Raw genomic sequence first — 21,176 nt, forward strand, 5'->3', positions numbered from 1 at the left:
TTATAGGAGCTGTAGTTCAACAACATCTGGAGACCACCAGGTTGAGGAAGAATATGCTCTCATGCGGCAGACCAATAAACAAGGGATAGTTGATAGTTTGATCTTCAGAAGCACATATATCTTCTCTTTTGTTGATCTGTACAGAGCTTGTTTACTATCTGCTCTAAGCACCCACTTCCCCATGCCTGCTACCTTTCCCACAAGCAAACAGTCTTGTGGAATTGCTATCAAATTCTTAGATTCTCAATCACACCTGGAAATAAGCTTCTTTGAAATCAACAGGCCCTACTGCCAAGGGAGTCAGTTCCAGCACGGGTGTCGCAACAAAACACACCATATCACAGAGAGAGTCAAGGCGGTCTCAGCAGGATCCCTATTGCAAACATTTTCCCAGTGCTAATTTTTGCAGCGGGACACAACTCTTTAAAACTGCCACCGAAGGCTTGTGTGAGAAAACATTTTTGCTTCCGCCAAATGGCAACTGACAATAGTGTACTTTACAGGACTGAAAACAATTCACATAAATTATCCCTATAATCATTATAATAACATTGTAAGAAAGTATAAACCTATTATCCCCATCATGTAGACTGAATGGCACCCAGTGAGGCAAAAATTGCATGGAGCCCACATTTTCAGTGGTGTATTACAACCACTTTCTAGTACTGAGCAGTAAAAAAATAGTTCCTATGAAAAGGTGTGAGCTTTTCAACTGCACTATTCAGAGCACGAATCATTCTGAGAATCATTAAGAGCTATTTAACAGTGGAACGGACTCCCTCAGAAGGTGGTGGATTCTTCTTCATTGGGTTTTTTTAGACAGAGGTTTGATGCCCATCTGCCAGGGGTTCTTTAGCTATTATTCCTGCATTGCAGGAAGGTGGAGTAGATTACCCTTGGGGGCCCCTTCCAACTCTACTTTTCTACAGTTGTGTGAGAAGTTGCTCAGAAATATATCTGAACTCTTACAAAAATATTAAATGGTGGTGGTGTGGTGGGGGAATGAAATGAAAAAACAAACCAGAGAATACTAAATAGGCATGAGCAAAAATGAATGTGTTGGGGAAATGACAATTTTCTATCTGTTATTTCTGCCTACATGAGACTCAATTCTCAGAAATGTTACACAAATCAAGAAATGTTGCAGATCTAAGTAGTAAAGAGTTCATCTATATCTATCTATCTATCATCTATCTATCTATCATCTATCATCTATCTATCTATCATCTATTTCCTCCCGCTGTTGGAGGGTGATTAAATTCATCTGAGCCACCAAAATAAGATTTTAAAAACTCAGAAAAAATTATTAAGTCCCAACAGCAGAATTCTCATTCTGTGTGTACATTTTGTTATCTTTTCGCTCATGTGAAACTTCTGACAATTTAGCCCGACACAGTCGGGAAATATTTTCTCAAGGAAGAAGAGGTGAACAAGGATTTGGCTTTTTCCTCCAATCACACCATATGCTTTTGTTAAAAGGATTAGCTGGGAAAGGAGACCCAAAGCAGACTCCAAACTGGCACTCGGCTTCTCCCAAGCAGAAAAGGGAGCCCAATATTTCCATTTCCCGGGAGATGCTGCTACATACACCCAGCCGTGCCCCGCCGGCTCACTTTTTGGCAAGGCCTCGACATGGTCCACATTCGCCGGCTGCCAGATAAGGTCTTCCAGCCGCGCCGCGGGAAGATCCCTGCGCTTCTCGCCGCGCCCCGTCGGGTGTCGCTGCGCCTCCACCTACCTGATCCGTGCTGCTGGCGGAGGATGGTGGCTTTGCCCGGCGGAGGCGAGGCCGACGACGCTGCTGCCGCTGCCGCCGCCGCCACGATAGTCGTGGTGCTGGAGTTGGAGGAGGAAGAGGACGACGACGAGGAAGCCGCGGCGGGGATGGAAGCTGCTGACGAGGAGGAGGAAGAAGAGGCTGCTGCTTCGCCCTGCGCCGGCAGGAGACGCTTGTCCCCCAGGCGCGGCTCGGCCGTGGCTCGCCCGGGCGGGCTACTCCTGCGCGGGCCGCTGCTCTGGATGTGCGAGACCGCCTCGGCCGCCTGCACGTCGGGCGGGGAGAAGCGCGCCAGGACGCGCAGCTGCGCCTGGGCCTTGTGCTCCTGAGTGTCCTCGTCGCCGTAGTCCGACACGCGGCACTCGTACACGCCCTCGTCCTGTCGCCGCACACCGGACAGCCGCAGCCGGTGGGAGATGTCGTTGCCCTGGACGCGCACCGTCTGCAAAGAGAGCGAGAGAGAGCGAGAGAGAGACGCCTTAGCCGTCCAGCAGGACTGGTTTCCCGGGATGAGGAAGGAGCTTGGGGTCTGTTCCAGCGCACAGCTCGAAAAAGACCCGCGATGTATATAAGGCGCTTGCCTCCCTCTTGTCCCCACCCTCCACTTGCTGGACTCCTGCCATGAACATATTTTTCTTTTGGAGATCTGAACATGTGAGAGACAATTCGCCCCTCTAGAAATATCCTATATGCTTTCTGTGTTCCCCCTCGTTCCCCGCCCTTGCCACCACTGTACAGTCAAAATCGAAGCTGCAAACTTTCCTGGGTGTAAAGTTTGTAAGGAGTTGTGTAAAGGATTGCCCTGTTAGGTGCAAACAAGCAAAGCTGTATAATTTTAATAAAATACCCTCCTCGCCATAGAGGTGTGCTCACATGAACCCTCAGTTCCTTGCTACCCACAGCTTACGGCTATAAGGCCAACAAGCAACTGTGGGCACACACCAGACCTTCTCTTATGCAATGTGCTCACATACTAGATTTCCAGCTATGACTGATTTACATGCACACTATGTTTCTAAATACACGTATGCAGAACTGCCTAGAGCTTGTAGTCACTGGGAGTTTGGGGAAACTATCCCTCCCTGGTATTTCAACCTCCTCCCCCCCCCAATTCCTAAGTAAGTGTGTGTACGTTTGCAGCCTTAATACTGCAATTCTGACATATATTTTTCATTTCTTAGATTTATATACTGCCCTTTATCAAAAGATCTCAGGGTGGTCCACAAGGTAAAATCGGGGACAAAGTCCCTCCTGCACAAAGAAGCTATCTTCAGTAACTACAGATGGGTTTTGCATTTTACAACATCGAGTGCCATAGTGTTTACATGTTTCATGTTTACATAGTGTCTGTCAATGGTACACTAGGTGGCTGTGCAGGATTTGGTCAATATGCAAGCTGAAGAATAAACCAGTCTCTGGTCACACTGTATGGACAAATACACACTTGAAGCTGCTTTGCACATAGGAGGTACAGTACCAGAGAGGAATTAATCTGAACCTGAGTCTGATTATGTGCATACATGTTTTTCTTGCATGCGCAAGAAGTCTCAAAGCTGCCCATGTTTCCCAGGAAAATGCCAGAAAAAACACCATGTGAATACTTTTAGTGGGTTGGCTATTATAAAGTTGTATATCACAAATGATTATCTGCAGGGGAAGGGCAGGTGTAGAGCACCTTGTCTATCTAGCCCAGCATTGTCTAGTCTAGCAGGCAGTGGCTGTTCAGGGTCTAAGGCAGAAGTCATTCCTTTCATCTTTCCCCACAATCCTTTTTTTAAAAAACCTCAATAACTGGAGATGCCAGTGGATTGAACTTGAGATCTTCTGCATTCAAAGCAGCTGTTCTACCACTGAGCTGTGGTACCTCCCATGAAATGCACGTGTCTCATGAAATCATCACCAACATCACCAGCTCCTCCTCTATTTCAAACCCTTCTCATCTCAATGACCTGTCAGAATGGCTTGTGGAGGGCTGGCGACTTCCAGTTCTGGACCTCTGGCTGGAAGCAATTTCCTATCCATGGGCTACAGCTACTACTGTCCTTGCCAACGGGCAAGAGCAGATGGGAAATGGAGCCCAGCAACATCTGGAGGTCTACAGCTCCCTTGTCCCTTCTGTAGAAAAAACACACACAATGGTTTGCTCTAAAATCCAGGTTTCTCAACCGCATTCTGAAATAAATATCTGCTTCATCTCCTCCTATTCCTCTGTTTTTGACACCTGAGATGTATGTTTTCGGGACCCACTCTATTTTTTGTGATTGCATCCCCCCCCCCCCCATAATTGTAAAACCACCACCAATAAGTTATTGTGAAAAGCACAATAAAACTCTGGAAATCTGGCTTCAAGCACATTGGCTCTAAGCAGAAAAAAAGTCTATCTCCAACTCCCTGGACACAAAATATTGAAACTGGCTGCAAAGCACTCTAGTTGATTCTAATTCCCCATTAAGATACATAGGGAAGAAGTTGAAGGTAATCAGATTACAAGCAAAAGGGTGCTTTGTAGGTTAAACCAGAGCTCAGTTTGGAACCTCAGCTAACCAGTCCTTGAACCTAGAAGTACAGAATTTACATTGTAATGCATTAAATGAGAGTGTCCCTGAGCATGTGCAGAGCATCTTTCGTCGCAGGTCCTCACACCTGAGGGATCATGGATCTGGACTTGCAGGGGACATGAGGCAGCTCCTCAAGGAACTTGACTCCTGCCCCCTCCCTTTGTCAAAAATAGACAATGTATGGACAGCATGCCTGACATAGTGTTATAGGGACAACTCCTTGCAAAGACGCTCTGTTGAATTAAACAACAACAAAAAAGCCTTTTGATGCTGCTCTTTCCCTCTGTCTTAAAAATTCAATTTGTCTTCCTCCCCAAAATCAAATATTCCACTGCTGCAAGTCATTGCTTTTGGCCATTTCTATCCGCCCCCTGCACCAAGGAATACTTCCAAGCATGGGGTCACTCATCCGAAATCAAATGCTGGCCACTAATTCCATCTCTCCCTTCCCTTAATTAAATGCATTTCTCCGTTGCAGTCAACAGCTAGCCACTAATCCTCCTTGCTCCCCCCTCTGCTTCCAGCAATAATGCATTTAAAATGTATCATCTGTCCAAAAGCAACCTCACTGCGCTGGCTCTCTCTAATCCTGCCCTCGTACTCTTGCAGAAACAAGTGCAGCCAACAGCATCCAGCCATTCATGCTTCATCTCTGATTCCCCAAAACAAATGCAGCCCTTCATACCCCTCACCCGATAATAATAACAACGGGAAACAGCTTCTGCATTTAATCCTCTGCAAAGCACACAAAATCCCAGTCAGAGAAAGGGGAGAGAGAGAAAAAAGATGCACCATGTCCCTCAAAGTTGAACGCAGCCATGTTGCCATGAGTGAGTCCAAATCATCTTCCAAAAATAGATGCATTGGGAATAATATATTTTCCCCTTTTCCCTCCCGCTCCCCTGTCTGAAATGCAGCCCGCAACATCTGCCTCTGAAATTCTGTCTCCAAACACTTTATCAATTTCCCTCTCCTCTGATCTTGTCCATATTTAGATGTGCATATTCTCTCTCTCTCTCTCTCTCTCTCACACACACACACACACTCCTATTGTTCTGTTTTCTATATTTTAATTATTCCTTTTTTGTCACCAGAAATAATAGTAGGATTGCCAAGATGCCTGTTATTATCAGGGATCCCTGAGCTTGACCCTTATTTAAATAAAGCTCGGCTCCAAAGTGCTTCATCAAAGAAACCCCAACGATTCCGTTTCCTATTGATCTACGTTCCACACACCAGCAAACAGCTTGTAGAGAAACCAATTACAGGTGGCTGCTCCAGATCTAAGGCAACCTCCCATTTGCAATAAACAAATTTCATAGAGGCAGGCCAGGATGGCTTTGCCTCCAAAGTTTAAGATGCAATCAGTCCAAATAATCTAAAAACAAAAACAAAAAACACAATGTAGCAGGTGGGAAAGTGCGCACATCACCTCATTTGGGTAGGGGTGAAACAACTTCTGCAAGATGTCACAATGTGTGATGTATGAATATAGAAAACTTAATTTTGGACTCTTGTGCCAATTTAACAGTCACAACCTCTGAAGAATTCTGGGAACTGTAGCTTGGTGATGGGGCAGGGCATAATCTATTAATGACTCCCCCTTCCACAGACCCTGGGTTCTTTGGGATGGGGGAAGAAAGAATATTGACTGCAGTGCAGATATATACTTGGAATTAAGTTCTGAGTACATATTTAGTCAAAGGAAGTGGCAAAGCTCCTAGAGCAGTGGTTCTCAAAGGGTATATGAAGCATGCCACACTGCTGTGGTAGGAGAGGATGGCAAGTATGGCAGGAAGTTTCCAGGACGATCAAGGAAACATTTCAGTGTAGTGCAATGTAGTATAAGGGATGCAGGTGGCGCTGTGGGTTAAACCACAGAGCCTAGGACTTGCCAATCAGAAGGTCGGCGGTTCGAATCCCCGCGACGGGGTGAGCTCCTGTTGCTTGGTCCCAGCTCCTGCCAACCTAGCAATTCGAAAGCATATCAGTGTGCAAGTAGATAAATAGGTACCGCTCCGGCGGGAAGGTAAATGGTGTTTCCGTGCGCTGCTCTGGTTTGCCAGTAGCGGCTTAGTCATGCTGGCCACATGACCAGGAAGCTGTACGCCAGCTCCCTCGGCCAGTAAAGCGAGATGAGCACCCCAACCCCAGAGTCGGCCACGACTGGACCTAATGGTCAGGGGTCCCTTTACCTTTTAATGTAGTATAATGGTTTTTTTTCCAGAATATGGGTAGCTATCTTTTCAAAACAAGAGAAAGAGCATCAAGTGATACTGAGGACAACCCTAGTTGTGTTTTCCAATACATCTCTTATCAATTAAACATGTTGGTGTGGCACCGGCAAACTTTCATTCTGAAAGTGTGGCCCAGAGAAAAAAGTTTGAGAGCCACTGTCCTAGACTGTGACACTGCAGTTGGGGGGTTTATATGTTTGCAAGTTCTGCCATGAGAAATGCTCCCTTGTAGCATTCCTTTCATGGAAAGGGATATAGCTCAGTGGTAGAACATCTGTCCTCCCTGTTGATGTCCCAGGTTCAGTCCCTGGCATCTCCACATAGGGCTGGGGATGTTCCCTACCTTAATCCAGTGCAGTGGGGGGACAGACCTGTAGCCCTTCAGATGTTGTTGGACCACAACTCCCATCATTTTTTAAAACATGGGTGGTGCTGGCTGGGAATGATGGGCATTGTACTCCAAAGAGGGTCACAGGTTTCCCCATCCCTGGTCTGGAGGGTTGACATGATGTGGACAAGGAGAACATCCAAGGATTTGAAGCATACCACAATGAATCAAAGCCCCATCTTTGTGAGGTCTTATGCGCAGCCCCTCTCCAAGGTCTCAGGAACAGGAGGGCTCTTCCAATCCCTGCTCCCTGAGATTCTTTAAACTGAAATCGACAGGGACTGGTTTTTCCTATGTGCACAGGCTGTGCTACACACGATAACCCCTACTTCAGCTAGATGCCTACAGAAAAGCAGAATGTACTGAGACACACTTACACTGATCTTTGTTGCATCCTTATTTGTTACCTGAAAAAGAAAAGAGGGAGAAATTAAACAGGGAGAACGGATGCATCAGAACAATATTTCTCTCGCATACATTCTCCCTCCCCGTCCCCACCTCACATGCACCCATTAAGCAGACAATTCTCTTCCTCAAAGAGGGTTAATGGCAGACCACCTTTCCTTGATTGGGGATACACTCAATTGCTTCTTAACATACTGCGTATGTGGTTTGGGTGAAAGACAATTGGGTTGACTGGGTGGTAGTAAAACAGTTATCACATTTTGCCATTTGATAACAGCCTTTGAGGGCAGGGATGGCCGCAAGTCGGTTAACTGATATATATCACAAGCAGCTGCAATTCCAAAGTCAACCTTGCAGTGCGGAATAGCAATGGCAGAAGCAAGAAAGGGAGCTTGTTTGTGAATTGGCCTGGGGTAGTGGGTTTTGATCCATTGTATTTCCACACAAGTCTTTCTTGTTACTTATTATCCATTATTATCCATTATCCTGATCTTCAAGTGCATGGTAAAGGTATCTGATGATGTCATATTAACAGTCTTAATCAAATCTACTCAGAAGTAAGTCCTATTCCTACGGGAGTGGGGTTAGGATTGATATTAAAATAAGCAGCGACTTATAAAAGCAACATCAAAATAAAACCTCAATTGATGTTAAAAAGCTGAAAAGGCATAAGAAATTTTTTTTTAAGTCTTTGCCTGGCACTGGAGAGGCATCAGAGTGGGTGCCAGGTGAGGTTTTCTGGGGAAGACATTTCAAAGCCAGAGTGCCACCACTGAAAAGTCCATCTCCTGGCAGCTGTCCACTGCACTACTGATGGTAGAGGAACCTGGAGAAATGTTCTGATCAGGGCAGCTTGCCATGCTGAGAAAATCACCTTGTCAAGCCTAGCTCTACAACAGGGGATCATAGAATGCTTTAGTTGATGGATTACAAGAACCCAATATGGTAGCATATTGAATCACAGAATTGTAGAATTGGAAGGGACCCAAAGAGTCATCTCATCCAATCTCCTGCAAGAGAAGAATCACAGCTAAAGAAACCCTGACAGATGGCCATCCAACCTCTGCTTAAAAACCTCCACTAAAGAAGAGGTCACCACTTTCAGAGGTCATCTGTTCAACTGTTGAGCAGCTCATACCATCAGGAAGTTCTTCCTAATGTTTAGTCGGAATCTCATTTCTTGTAGCTTGAATCTACTGGTTTGGGTCCTACCCTCTGGAGCAGCAGAAAACAAGCTTGCTCCATCTTCCACATGGTATTTGAAGAAATAGGTTTTTAACATGGCGTCTAGAGTGCAGTTTGCAAACAGCTCTGTCATTGTTAGAAATAGGATACTTCAGCTGGGCCTCTTCATTTACACCATCCATTTAAGGCCCTTTTATGCTACTTTGACAGCTGTGGCTCCCTGCAAAGGATCCTAAGAAGTGACGTTTGTTAAGGGTGCTAGGAATTGCAGCTCTGTGAGGGGTTTTCTAACAACTTTCAGTGCCCTTAATGAACCATAGTCCCCAGGATTCCTTGGAGGAAGCCATGGCAGTTTAAAGTGGTATAATGTTGCTTTAAACTTATGGTGCAATGTGGATCAACGCTGCAGGTAAAAAAAGCTATCGAACATCTCAGGCTCAACGGTTGACAAAGGAGGCCCTTAGCAGTGGTGCCCGTTGGCATTGACCCACAACAGGACCTTCTCGGTGGTGGTTCCCTGTTTCTGGAATGCCCTGCCTGGTGAGGTGTATCTGTCTCTCCCATTATTAACTTTCAGGAGGAATTTACAAACATAACTGTTTTCACCCAGGCATTTGATGGCAAAAAGATGCTGTCCATGGCGACCTTAGAATTACTAGCTGTGAAAGTATATTATTGTTTTAGAATGTTTTTCGATGTTTCAATTTGCTTTTAGAGGTTGTTTTTTTTTACATGTTTAAAACATGTTTTTATTTTTATTGTTTTTTAGCGGATGTGTTTGGTGCCCTGGGCTCCTTGGAGCGGAAGAGCAGGATATAATGATGGTGCTGATAGTTAGATTGAAGATGGGACCAGCAATCCAAGCAGTCCCTTTCCCATGTTGTTGTTGTTTTAGGAGAAGAAAATGAGATGGGGTGGATGGAGCCCTGTCTTAGATCTCCCACGTATTGTCCAGTTTGTCTTTGACTTTTATTATGAGGCTAAAGGCAACATGTAAACCTCATCTATATGTTTTCCTCTCCGTTGCCACCCCAGCCAATATCGCTGGGTGAGTGCATGTTTTGCAACTCCATTTGAGCAGAGCTGGCATGCTATACATTCAAAAGAAGCAGATTTTCAGCAATAGCTTTGTGACCTGGAAAGGACACTCTAACAAGAAACACTGTTTTACAGCTCCTGCCTCTGGTTCTATCATTACATCTATTTCCGATGTTCCAGTGGTGAGTGCTGTTCTTTTTGTGCCTAAAATAGCACCATCCAAGCACAAGAGGGAGGCTTCAGAAGATTTGAGGAAACCCTTCCAGAAATGAAAATACCTTCAGGGCAGTGGGGACACCAAACATGAGACAAAACCCTTAGTGTCCCTTCCAACTCTGCCATTCTATGCGTCTGTGAAACATGGTCACTGGCCATGAAATGCTGGCTGACTTATTGGTGCTGGTGCTGGTGAATTGTGTGTATTTCTGTGGAACTGAGTGCCTGGAATCTTGATTGACAGGGCTCTCCACTGCAACATTTCATTGCAGGTCCCCTTGATCACATGTGAAAGCCAATAATCTGCCAGACAGAACCCTGGGCGGAGCTATGCAGATGGCTACATGGGGCTTCACAAATGAGAACAGGCTTGGTTATCAGCGGCTCCAGCTAGGTTTCATAGGAAATGGTTGCAATTTGGGATGCAGCTGGAAGGAGGCTGCATGTCTTCCTTATGCAAGTCACTGGGAGCAGCGCAACACCCTCCCTAAAAAGGTCAGAAGAACCTGCTGAAAGAGGCCAATGGCATATCTAGTTTAGCATCCTGATCTTGCTGCGGCCAACCAAATGCCTGTGGAAAACCTGGAAGCAGGACCTGAGCAGAAGAGCTCTAACCCCTCCTGTGGCTTCCAGCAACTGTTATTCAGAAAGGTTACTGCCTACTGTGTCTAGTAGCCACAGATAGCTCTCCTCCTTGAATGTGTCCAATCTTCTTTCAAGGCCATTCAAGGTGGTGGCCATCACTGCCTCTTGTGGGAGTGAGTTCCATAGTTTGTACTGGTTGAAGGAGGAGGAGAAAAGCTTTCCTATCCACTTTCTCCACGCCATGCCTAATTTTATGAACTGCCATCATGTCACCTCTTCCTTGCCTTTCCCCTAAACTAAAAAAATCCCAAACACTGCAACCTTCCTTTGCAGGGAAGTAGGTTCATTTCCACTCCAATGGTTGTTCCGAGTGATCCCTTTCTGTTCTCCTCTTTAAGTGAACGTGGGCCATTTATTCCTACAAGGATTCAGAGTTGTAGTGGGGGCAAGGCATGCTCTGCACCCCTACAGTGGATGCCTTGCCCTTTGCCAACAAGATCAACATGCGGGAGTGCAATTTGTCTCTATTCAGAGAACCACCTTATGCCCTTCCCTGCTGTATACAAGCCTTCTCTCCAACTGAGTGTGCACTTGTGCACACACAGGCATGCACTCATAACTTATGGGTATTTTTGCTAGTACCAGTTCACCAGCTGAAGCCCCAGTGAGTGGGCTGCACAGTTTTAGCCGATGTCGGTCTGGGCTTTAGCCATGGGACACCCCCCACCCAGGTTCTTCTACATTTTAATTATTACAAGCCAAAGCAAAGATAAATCATTCTGCCGCAGAGTTATCCCGCAGCTTCTCCGGGGGGGGGGGTGGACATATGCACAGGTCGCATCCCACCAGAGGAGGATTGGAAGAAGAAAGAAAAAAGCTAACAACTATGAATCATCGGCAGAGAAGAAGTTCCCTGTGCCAAACAACCCACCTCCTAGATTTGTTTACTTGGCTGGTGGATAGAGGAAATGGAATGCTCACTTGACAGCAGTGGAGCAGTGAATCTGTGATGAGAATAAGGCAGTGGAGGCTGGTCCATTGGGGAGAATGAGGAACAGCACCACCAGCCTTAGCCTGTCCTCTGCCAGCTGCCTGGCTGCTTGCTTACATCCAGTCCAGGATAGGTGGCCCTGCCCACCAGGGTCCTCCTTCCTAAGTCTCATTGGGGTGGAAGAATGGGGACAAACCAGAATTAGTCAGCTTTCCCTGTCATTGGCTCTGGCGCCACCTACTGTTGAGCTCCCCGCTTTCTGCCCCACCAGTCCAGATGGGCACCAAGCGCCGCTGGAATAAGGGGCGTTTCGCACATGACATGGAAACAAAATTGGATGCCCTCAACAGAGAGCCATAGCTAAACCTGTATTTTTTCACAAGTGAACCTAGATAATGCATCTATTCTGCAAGCATGTGAGTCATATTAATGCATTACACTTGCATCATCTTAGATGTACACCCCCCCCCCAAAAGTGGTATACCATTCACCAGTGTTTCAGCAGAATCCTGTCTGTTCATATTTAATTGTTTGGTGTGATCCGTTTATCTCACCATTAAGTAAAGCAGGTTATGGATTTAGCAGTGACTGGCAAATCTTATATGCATCTGATTACCAAAGAAAAAGGCAAATCAGTAGTAATTCTGTTACTAGCTCTACTCTTACTAGAATGAATAATAATAATAATAATTTTCCAAGGACTGCAACATTTAATCGATAACTGTTAAATTTTTGAGGGGTAACTTAGACTGCAGTCCTATGCACAATTACATGGGAAAGCAATACAAATTCCTTCTCAGCAGAGATTCATGAATTTTGCCATAAAAAAGTGGTGCCTTAATCAACCAGGTTCCTACTTAATTTTTTACAGATGGCAAGGGCTACCTTAAAAGAGGCATTCCCTCCTGTGTATGAGAGGAGGATGCATCTTCTAAGATAAAGTCGTCTGCAAGGAGAGTTGTACATCACTTGAAAACAAAGCAAGCCCCCTTTCTCCTTCAGAACAATTGCTTTTCTCCTGATATGCAAATTTAACAAATTAATTCCCATGCAATTAATGAACTGAAATTAACATAATCAGGCCCCAGTCCTGTTAAATTAATTGCATTTTCATTTCTCCATAGTCTTGGGGTAGCTTACCTAGTCATCCTCACATTTTGTCTTCTCAACAAACCTGTGAGGCAGATGTCATTAGACTACATCTCCCATCACCCCTGCCCATTGGCCATGCTGGCTGGGGCTGATGGGAGTGGTAGTGCAAAAGATCTGGAGGGCACTAGGTTGGGGAAGGTAGCTGTACAGTAAGACTGAGATTTAGCAGCTTGCCCAAGGAGAACTTCACATCTGAGACAGTCTTCCCAGTCCATGTCTAGTTCACCACAATCACTCAATGCACCCCTTATGAACTCTGCATTTTATGATGAAGATCAGCATCCTACCTCTTAACTCTGAGTGCTCATCAGGAGATAGCTCAGTCAGTAGAGGATGAGACTCTTAATCTGAGGATTGGAGCCCCATGTTGGGCAAAAGTTTCCTGCACTGTTGGACCATCATGGGCCCTTCCTATGATTATGATCAGTGGTTGCTGGTGCTCATTGGGATTGGTGGGGTGGACGGCAGGGAGACTAACAGTAGGTGGCGCCAGAGCCAATGACAGGCAGAACCAACTAATTCCAGCTTTGTTCCCACCCTCCCTGCCTGCCTTCAGGTCCTTCCAGGGCAACACTGAGACAAGGGCGACCGTCAGTGCCACCTACTGGAACCTTTGTGCAAGTAAGAAGGCAGGCAGATGAGAACCAGCTGAAGGCAATGTCACATGGAACAACCTTCACTGGTGTCTATATAAGTAGGGAGAGAGGGAAGGTCAAAGGTGGCACAAAGGGTGGAAGGATAGCTGGGTAAGCAGAGGCACAGTATTACCCAGGCCACATTGCGATATTTTAAGTATTTACTTATAGCACTGATAACCCACCTTTCCTCTAACGAGCTCAAAGCGGTGTGCATTGTCCCTGCCCCCATCCCATTTTTGTTCTCACAACAACCTTGTGAGGTTGGCTACATCTGTGATTGAGTGACAGGCCCAAGGTCACCCAGGGAGCTTCATGGCCGAGTAGGGATTTGAACCCTGATCTTCCAAGTCCTAGTCTGACACTCTAGCCACTACACTGCACTGGCTTACAGTCCAAGCATTCATCTCCAAGCCAAGAATGAAAGGGAAGTTCACCAACAATTACAATAACAACCAATAATAATAATAATAATAATAATAATAATAATAATAATAATAATTCTACCCATATCCTTCCCCACCTTTCATCAAGGGCAGATTTACAACTTGATTCAGTGGGCCTCAGATAGAGCTGATTTGGGGACCTATAAACATTCACCCCATGGAGGTAGCTTGCATTTTGTGTGTCCGTTTCCCTGTGCTGAGAGAGTCCTTGTCATCTAATCTTAACTGTACATCATAAATACCCTACAGCAACATTTGTCATGTTGCAGATAACTACTGTAATTATCACCAGCCCAGGAAACATGCTTAAGCTCCCCACCTGTTCCCCACCTGCTCTGAACCAAAAATGCTCTTCTCCTTTCTGCTGTCAGTCCATCTTGCCTCCCATTCAGACAACCAGTTGATGTCCTCATGGGCTGATTCTTGCTTTTGAATTCCGACTTCCTATGTGACTGCTATGATGCATCATCATCAAAATGCAAAGGTTGTGGCTCACCCTGCAACCATTTTTTTTAAAAAAATATATAAACCGATGAACCTAGGGATGGTGCATTGGAAATGCACCACTGAAGGCCTGTTCACACATGCACGTACACCTCTTGACTCCTTGACACTGGAGAACTCGCAGCAGAGTGGCTGGATGTGCTGAAGAATCCCGCAACCTGGATGTGTGGCAACATGTGAGCTCCACAAGTGAGCTTTGATCGTTGGTCATCGCTCACATAGGCTCGCCACCTCTTGAACGGGAAGGCCTGTAGCTCAGTGGTGGAAAATTTGATTTGCAAGCAGAAGGTCTGAGGTTTGATCCCTGGCATCTCCAGTTTAGGGCTGTGGAGGAACCCTGCAGAGCTTCTGCCCATCAGTGTAGACAGTACTGAGCTTGATGAAACAATGGTTTCACTCTGTAAAAGGCAGCATCCTATCTCCCTATGTCCCCTTGATTCTGAAGCCACCAAGTCCTATCTGTGAACCAGCCATGGATCCATCACATTCCTGAATGTCCCTGCAAGTACCCCCTCTGTGGCAAATGTTACACCCCCTAGTGGACTGCATTCCTCACTTATTTGTCGGAATCCACTCTGTTACGTGCGGCAGAGATGGAGATAAGCAAAAGCAACCCCAGAAATACCGCTTTCTTGATGCGTGTTGCTGGACTGCCTTTCTTTCTTTCTTTCTTTCTTTCTTTCTTTCTTTCTTTCTTGGGTACTGGGTTTCTGTTCCTACCTCCCGTGGTCTGTATCAAACCTTGCTAATTAATGGTCTATGCATGGGTGGATATATATCTCTATTTGTGAGGATTTATTACCTTGGTTCTGCTGCCGGGGCCACTGATGGCTAATTCGTGAGCAAGCTCTCGTGCTGGTTCCTTAAGATACCACCATTGGATTTCCAAGGAGTAAGAGGTGGATCCGCTGGCCCGGAAAGCACAAGGCATCTCAATATCATCCCCCTCTCTAACAGTCACATCTTTAGGAACTTCTGTAAATGTAGCTGGAGACCAAAAATAAAAAAGGGGGGAGAAGGATAGGGTGGCAAACAGGGAGAGATGGAAAAAGACACAACAGAGCTGTTCTGCTAAGAGTCCAAAATTCACAGCAAAACGTTGCAGAAGGAGGGGCTTTTATCGGCTTTCCTGAACTAGCCAACATGCCATGGATGCCGCCCACACTACATGGAACTGAAGGGTGGCAGGGACCGGGAGGAGGGAACCCAGAGGTCATGTTGTCAAGTCCCTCTACCCCCTGAAGTGCCCGGAAATAGACTCATCTGTAAGACCCCAATTATGGTGTATCACAAAGGGCGAGGTTTTCCACCCATCTTTGCTTGTTGACAAGGGATGGCCGCCATGCCCCCCACCCCCACCCTCTGGCACCCCCTGGTGATCACTGCAGTCTGGGCACCCATCCATATCAGACAAGTGTCAGAGGAGAGAATGTAAAAGTTTGCCGGATAAATTTCCCCCCCAGCAAAAACAAAAGCCTGCAGGGAGACACATTTCCCCACCCTCTCCACTTTCTAGGGACCACCACATTTCAAAGGCTGTGTGTCTGGGACATGGTGGTACCCACTCCCTACTGTTTTCACCACCCCTTTTGCTCTGGGTTCTCCTCTGCAGCAAGAGTGCAGGCATCCCTCAGTCCTGCAGCCCGGGCTGTGTTCTCTTGCCTGCACCCTCTTCTTCTCTTCAGCATCATTCCCCAGACCCCTGCATTTCCAACGGCATGAGCTCACTCGCCTCTTTCTGATACAAGCAACCCACAAACCACTCAAACAGTGCAGCATCTACCTATCTCTCTCTCTCACACACAGAAATATATAATGGTGCACATATCAATTTGCCTGGCTTCCAGACATCAGATCAGTTATGCATCTATAGCCAGCTGTCTGCACAGATTATGGAAACAGAAGTGAAAGGCAGTTAAAATACAGACACTTGCTGCAGACTGAGAACCAGATCCTTGATTTTGCTACCAAAATTAAAGCAAGCGCGGGGGGGTGGGGGAGAAGTTTGGGACTTACCCTGGACCATGAAGAGCAAGGGGGCATTGAGCATCAGGTAACAAAGGGAGCCTAGAAGCCCTCGATTTTCCATCTCATATATGTGGACTTTGGAGTACAGGGCAAAGCGAGGGGATCGGAGGGGGTGGTCAAAACAACCAGGCTAAGAGATCTTCACATCCCATGGCAGTGCCAAGGCATTGGAGAGCCTGGTCCAGCGATAGGATCAATACGAAGAGGAATACTTTAAAAAATGAAATGAAATAAATAGCCACCGAGCTCGATTTCTTTCCTCCCCCACTTCTCTCTTCTCTCTGTTCTCTCTCTTTGGAAGCACATATAAAATCCACAGCCAGTTGGTCCAAGGGAGAAAAAAAATTGCTGTCGTGACGTTGGAAGAAATTGATCCTGAGAAGCCAAAGCGTAAATCTGCCGGTTTGATTGTAATTATTAATTCCCACCAGCCAGAAGCCTCTTCTTCCTCCTCCTCCTCCTCTAACAACTCTGCGGCAACCACAATTCAACTTCCTTGGTCTGAACGGGGTTTTCTGGAGCCCCCAAACGAGGAAGCAATCCCAGGTTTCCTGCCCAGACCCATCTGGGCTCTCCTCTTCCAGGGGAGAGTGAAGAAGCCGAGAGAGCGATTCCCAGTCTCCCCCCGCGCTCTTCCAGTCGTTATTTCCAAGGGATTTCCCTCCCTCCTTCCTTCTTCCTGACACAGCGAGGAGGAAGAGCTTCCTTCTCCTCCCTTGTGGTGGTGTGTAGGGTCCAAATCAGGCGCAGGATTCGAAGGGTTGGATCCTTCTCTTATTTTTTTTAACCCCCTCTCAAATCAAGATGCTTTGCTCAACCTATAAGAGGAAATTTCACCATCTGACGTTCCGGCGTGGAGGCAGCGGTGGGAGAGAGACCAGTCCAGGAGATGGAGGGAGGGAGGGAGGGACCGAGAGAGAGACAGAGAGAGAGAGGAAAAATTAAGTTGTTTCCCTGAGATCAAATGGTTGGATTTTAAAGCTGCACACACGCAGACAGGCAGAGGACGGAGCAAGTCACCCAAGCAGAGGAGGCACGTTGTCAATTGCTATCTGCTTTGAAGGCGTTTGTTTGCGCGTCTGGGAGAGGAAGAACGCCTTCTATGACAGACTTAAGTCCCCCAAAGTGCAATTCCCCTCGTTCATCGCGACCGATATTTCCCAAACTGGGGGACTGGGGCGGGGGGAGAGAAGGGGATGGCAGAGCGAGAGCGAGAGAGACAGAGAATGGGTGGCAGAAAGAGAGAGAGAGAGAGAGAGAGAGAGAGAGAGAGAGAGAGAGAGAGAGAGAGAGAGAGAGAGAAGGGGGTGGCAGAGATAGGGTGGAGGGAGGGAGGGAAGGAGAAAGCCGCCTCCACATCGTTTCCCGAAACTAGTTCCCTTCCCATCGAGTTTTTCTTCTTCTTAAGGGAAATTTACTCACATCCTACACAGACAGACAGAGGCTGGCGCCGTCTCCAGCTGGTCCCCACTTCCCCGCAAACGCGCAGCTGGGCTTCCAAGTGCCCAGGAAGTGAGACGCTGCTGTCCCCGAGCCAAGAGCTGGATTCGAATCCCACACACACACACACACACACTCGCACACGCACCGCGTTTAACATTCCGGCGGCGTCCACAGGGCGTGGAAACAGTCTTTCTCTCTCGCCCCCTTCCCTCCCAGCCGCAAAACGATTCTGACTGCGCGCACACACACAGCCCACTCGGAAGCCACCACAGCCCCCGGTCTGGAAGTCTCACTTTTCCAAATCTCTTACCTTGGTTCTTCTCTCCAGCCTTTCTGAGGTTGGGAAATCATCCGAGGAGAGGAGGAGGAGGAGGAGGAGGAGGAGGAGGAGGAGGAGGAGGAGGAGGAGGAAGAAGAAGAAGAAGAAGAAGAAGAAGAAGAAGAAGAAGAAGAAGAAGAAGAAGAAGAAGAAGAAGAGGAAGACCGGCGCTGGTCGAAAAGGAGGAGAGGCGTTCGGATTTAAAAGGAAATAAAATCTAGGGAGATGATGAGCTCCCTCCCTTAAAAAAAGCAACACGCCAGCCAGAGTCCTTAGAGAGAAAAATGGGGGGGGGGGAGAGGCGTCCCTTGCAAATAGACAGTGATGGGGGGGAAGCCCCCTCCCGGTTAAAAGTCCGCAATGGAGACCATGAAGAAGTGATGTCGAAAGGGAGGGGCGCGAGAGAGCGATGGGGCGCGCGGGAGCCGGCAGGTGCCTGGACTGGATGCAGGGGCAGATGTGGTGGCGGGGGAGGGGACCAGAGGGGGAGGGGGAGCTGGGGACAGACTAGTTGATTCAGAGCAAGTTCGATTTCCGGTTTGGGATTGGGGGTGGGCCGCTGTGTGTGTGTGTGTTGCGGTTAGAGCGTGCGGTGCCCATCCTCCGTAAAGGGAGCGGGGGTCTGTGTGTCAGAAACACAAGCTTGATGCCTTCCTCCTCCTGCCTCGATCCCGGATAGGGGTGAAGCCTGGTGGAGGGATGTGGGGGAGTCCTGGCTGGCAGGTCTCCCCCCAATAGTTCACCCCCCACCGCCCACATGGCCGGTTCCTCGGAGGGAAGGCGCTGCATCCTCAGCTCGGGATGGGGGTTGCGCTTGGCTGAGCGGCGCGGATTCCTACGGAAACTAACCGCTTCCAAACGAGGAGGGCTTCCGAGAAGAAAGGGTCTTCAGGACGGGGAGGGAGAAGGCGAAATGCCTTGATGGGATTGCTCTCGGAATTCCAACAGGTGAAGCTCGCCCCTCCCCCCAAATGCGCTTTTCCCTTCTGTGCACCCCTCTCACACCCGCCCCCCCGCAACCCGGATCTCCACGAATGAAAAATAAGCAGGGATTTGTATTGGAAGTTGTTTAGTACTGCATTTCACACTGTCTGCTCAGGTTTCTAGTCCCTGCATTCCATACATTTAGGGACTAGAAACCTGAACAATGAGAAATATTGCGGGGGACACACCAGTTTGTTTCATCACGTGAGAGCACATTTACTGAGATAAGCTGTTTTAAAACAAAAAATAATTTCTCATGGTCTGTTCAGGTTTCTAGTCCTTAAGTACAGGAAATGTAGGGCTGGCGACAGCACTTTTTAATCCTCAAGTACGTGAAGGCTTCCTTCTGCTCCCTCCATGATGTTATTTCACAGTCTTATATCATTTTGACTGATGATTAACTGGTGACCTTTTATTTTATGGTAAATTCTGATGTGCGTTAAATATGTTGTGCAACAGTTTGAGGGTGTTTGGGTCCAAATTGTGGTTCGGATGTATGCATATCTATCTTCTATCTATCTGTCTATCTACTGATCAGTTAGCCTTAGTTTATTTGGTCTACAGACCATAAACAATAAACATGAACAACATCAGGCATGTCTGCATGCCAGCTGGTCAGTAAGAACAACTGTTTATAAATCAGTGCCTGAGTTTTGATTTTCCTCTTCCCTCCATTTCCCTTTTCCCTTGTGTGTCTTTCTATTTTATTTTTATTTTTTAGATTGGAAGCCTGCGGGCAGAGATTGTCTTCTGTGTAAGCCATCCTGGGAGACTTTTCCACTGAAGAGCAAGGCACCAACGCTTAGAATAAACAAACAAAGAAACAAATAAGCAAATAAATAAACATAAGCATAAAACACAATACAGCAAAGCAAAAACTCAGTTGTACATGCATACATATAGGTCACAGTCACCATCAGTAGAATAATAATTCTATTATTTTTTTAAAAATAATTTTTATTAAGTTTCATATTACCAAATTAAACATATCAAACCAATTAGTCCAAATTGTAACAATACATATATAATCCAATTATTTGCCAAATTATAAATTCTTTTTGTGGGGGGTACCCATGCTTCTCGATTGGCAGGAGTCCAATCCTCAACTGTTTTCTGCTGCCTTCATGTTAAGAATGATATTTTCAGTCTCCTCTTCACAATCCTTGTCGTTACACATTTTCCTTTTCCTTCGCCTCCGAATTATTCCGCAAGTGGGCTGAAAAAAACAACAACAGTAGAAGAATAATTCTAAACACTGATAATGGCATTTGGAAATCTTCACATAATTTCACATCCAATCCCTGCTTCTAAAAAAGCAGCAATCAATGGCAGTGCTATCACAATTACTATTGTAGAGTTGGAATGGTCATTCAGTCCAAATCCTTGCTATGCAGGGATCACAGCTGCAGAACCCATCACCCCCTGGGTAGCTGCTGGAGCCCAGGATCCCTTGGTGTGTTCATTGGCACCAATGCTGGGCACTCCTAGCTGCATGACCAATGGGCCTGCCAATCCACCTGCTGTTTAAAGCATGGGTAGGCAAACTAAGGTCCAGGGGCTGGATCCGTTCCAACTGGCTTCTAAATCCGGCCCACGGATCAGCATGTTTTTACATGAATGTGCCCTTTTATTTAAAATGCATCTCTGGGTTATTTGTGGGGCATAGGAATTCGTTCATTCTTTTCTTCCAAAATATAGTATGGCCCCCCCACAAAGTCTGAGGGGAACAGTGGACCGCTCCCTGCTGAAAAAGTTTGCTTATCCCTGGTTTAAAGTCTCACCTGGAGTTCCAGAGAGATCCTGTTGTTGGGGCATGATGGGTAATTTGAAAGGCAGTTGGCTCACTGATGTATGGCACCTGCCTGATGCTCACCCTGACCATAAACACTAATTTGGGGGGTGGGGCAAAAAATGATGGGGGTGCAGACCCCAATGACATTTTGCTGACCACTCCTCATAAATGGAGCCTTACAACAGCATAGCCATAGAAACCTGTGGAACCCTTTCCTTACTGAATTTTGGACAGGCTGCCTTCCTAGCTGAACTTCAGGTACATGGCCAAGAATTTATTCCCATTTTAAGGCAATGTTTGGGTTTCCAATGGTTTATGATGAATTTTGATTACTTCGTTTTCTGCATGGTTTATTTTTTATGCACACCGCTTAGAAATGCTAATGACCGAGCGGTAAATAAATGCTAATACTAATGCTAATGCTAATTATAATAATAGTCCTGTAGACCTCAGCCACATTAGGCCGACAGCTTGTGGTTGCTTGTCTTAGACA

The 21,176-nt window shown here is 46.7% G+C and overlaps 1 protein-coding gene across 2 annotated transcripts in view; it reads right to left on the bottom strand.

The window, feature by feature from the left end:
* VSTM2B (V-set and transmembrane domain containing 2B) overlaps positions 1-18,362 on the bottom strand; it is a 38,411-nt gene extending 20,049 nt beyond the window's left edge. Inside the window, exons 1-5 of one of the 2 annotated variants that reach the window (XM_083626123.1) lie at positions 17,899-18,362; positions 16,134-16,985; positions 14,920-15,104; positions 7,338-7,367; positions 1,739-2,219 (exon numbers count right to left, since the gene is read on the bottom strand). In XM_083626123.1, the coding sequence (XP_083482249.1) occupies positions 1,739-2,219; positions 7,338-7,367; positions 14,920-15,104; positions 16,134-16,206 (769 nt within the window). In that variant the 5' untranslated portion in view covers positions 16,207-16,985; positions 17,899-18,362. Of the gene's footprint in view, positions 1-1,738; positions 2,220-7,337; positions 7,368-14,919; positions 15,105-16,133; positions 16,986-17,567; positions 17,783-17,898 lie in introns of those variants that run through there. The other variant, XM_083626122.1, reaches the window with a different exon arrangement.
* Between the last annotated feature and the right edge of the window lie 2,814 nt (positions 18,363-21,176).

Source organism: Podarcis filfolensis (genome assembly GCF_964270895.1).
Source record: "Podarcis filfolensis genome assembly, chromosome: 8".
In the NCBI taxonomy this organism is placed as follows: Eukaryota; Metazoa; Chordata; class Lepidosauria; order Squamata; family Lacertidae; genus Podarcis; species Podarcis filfolensis.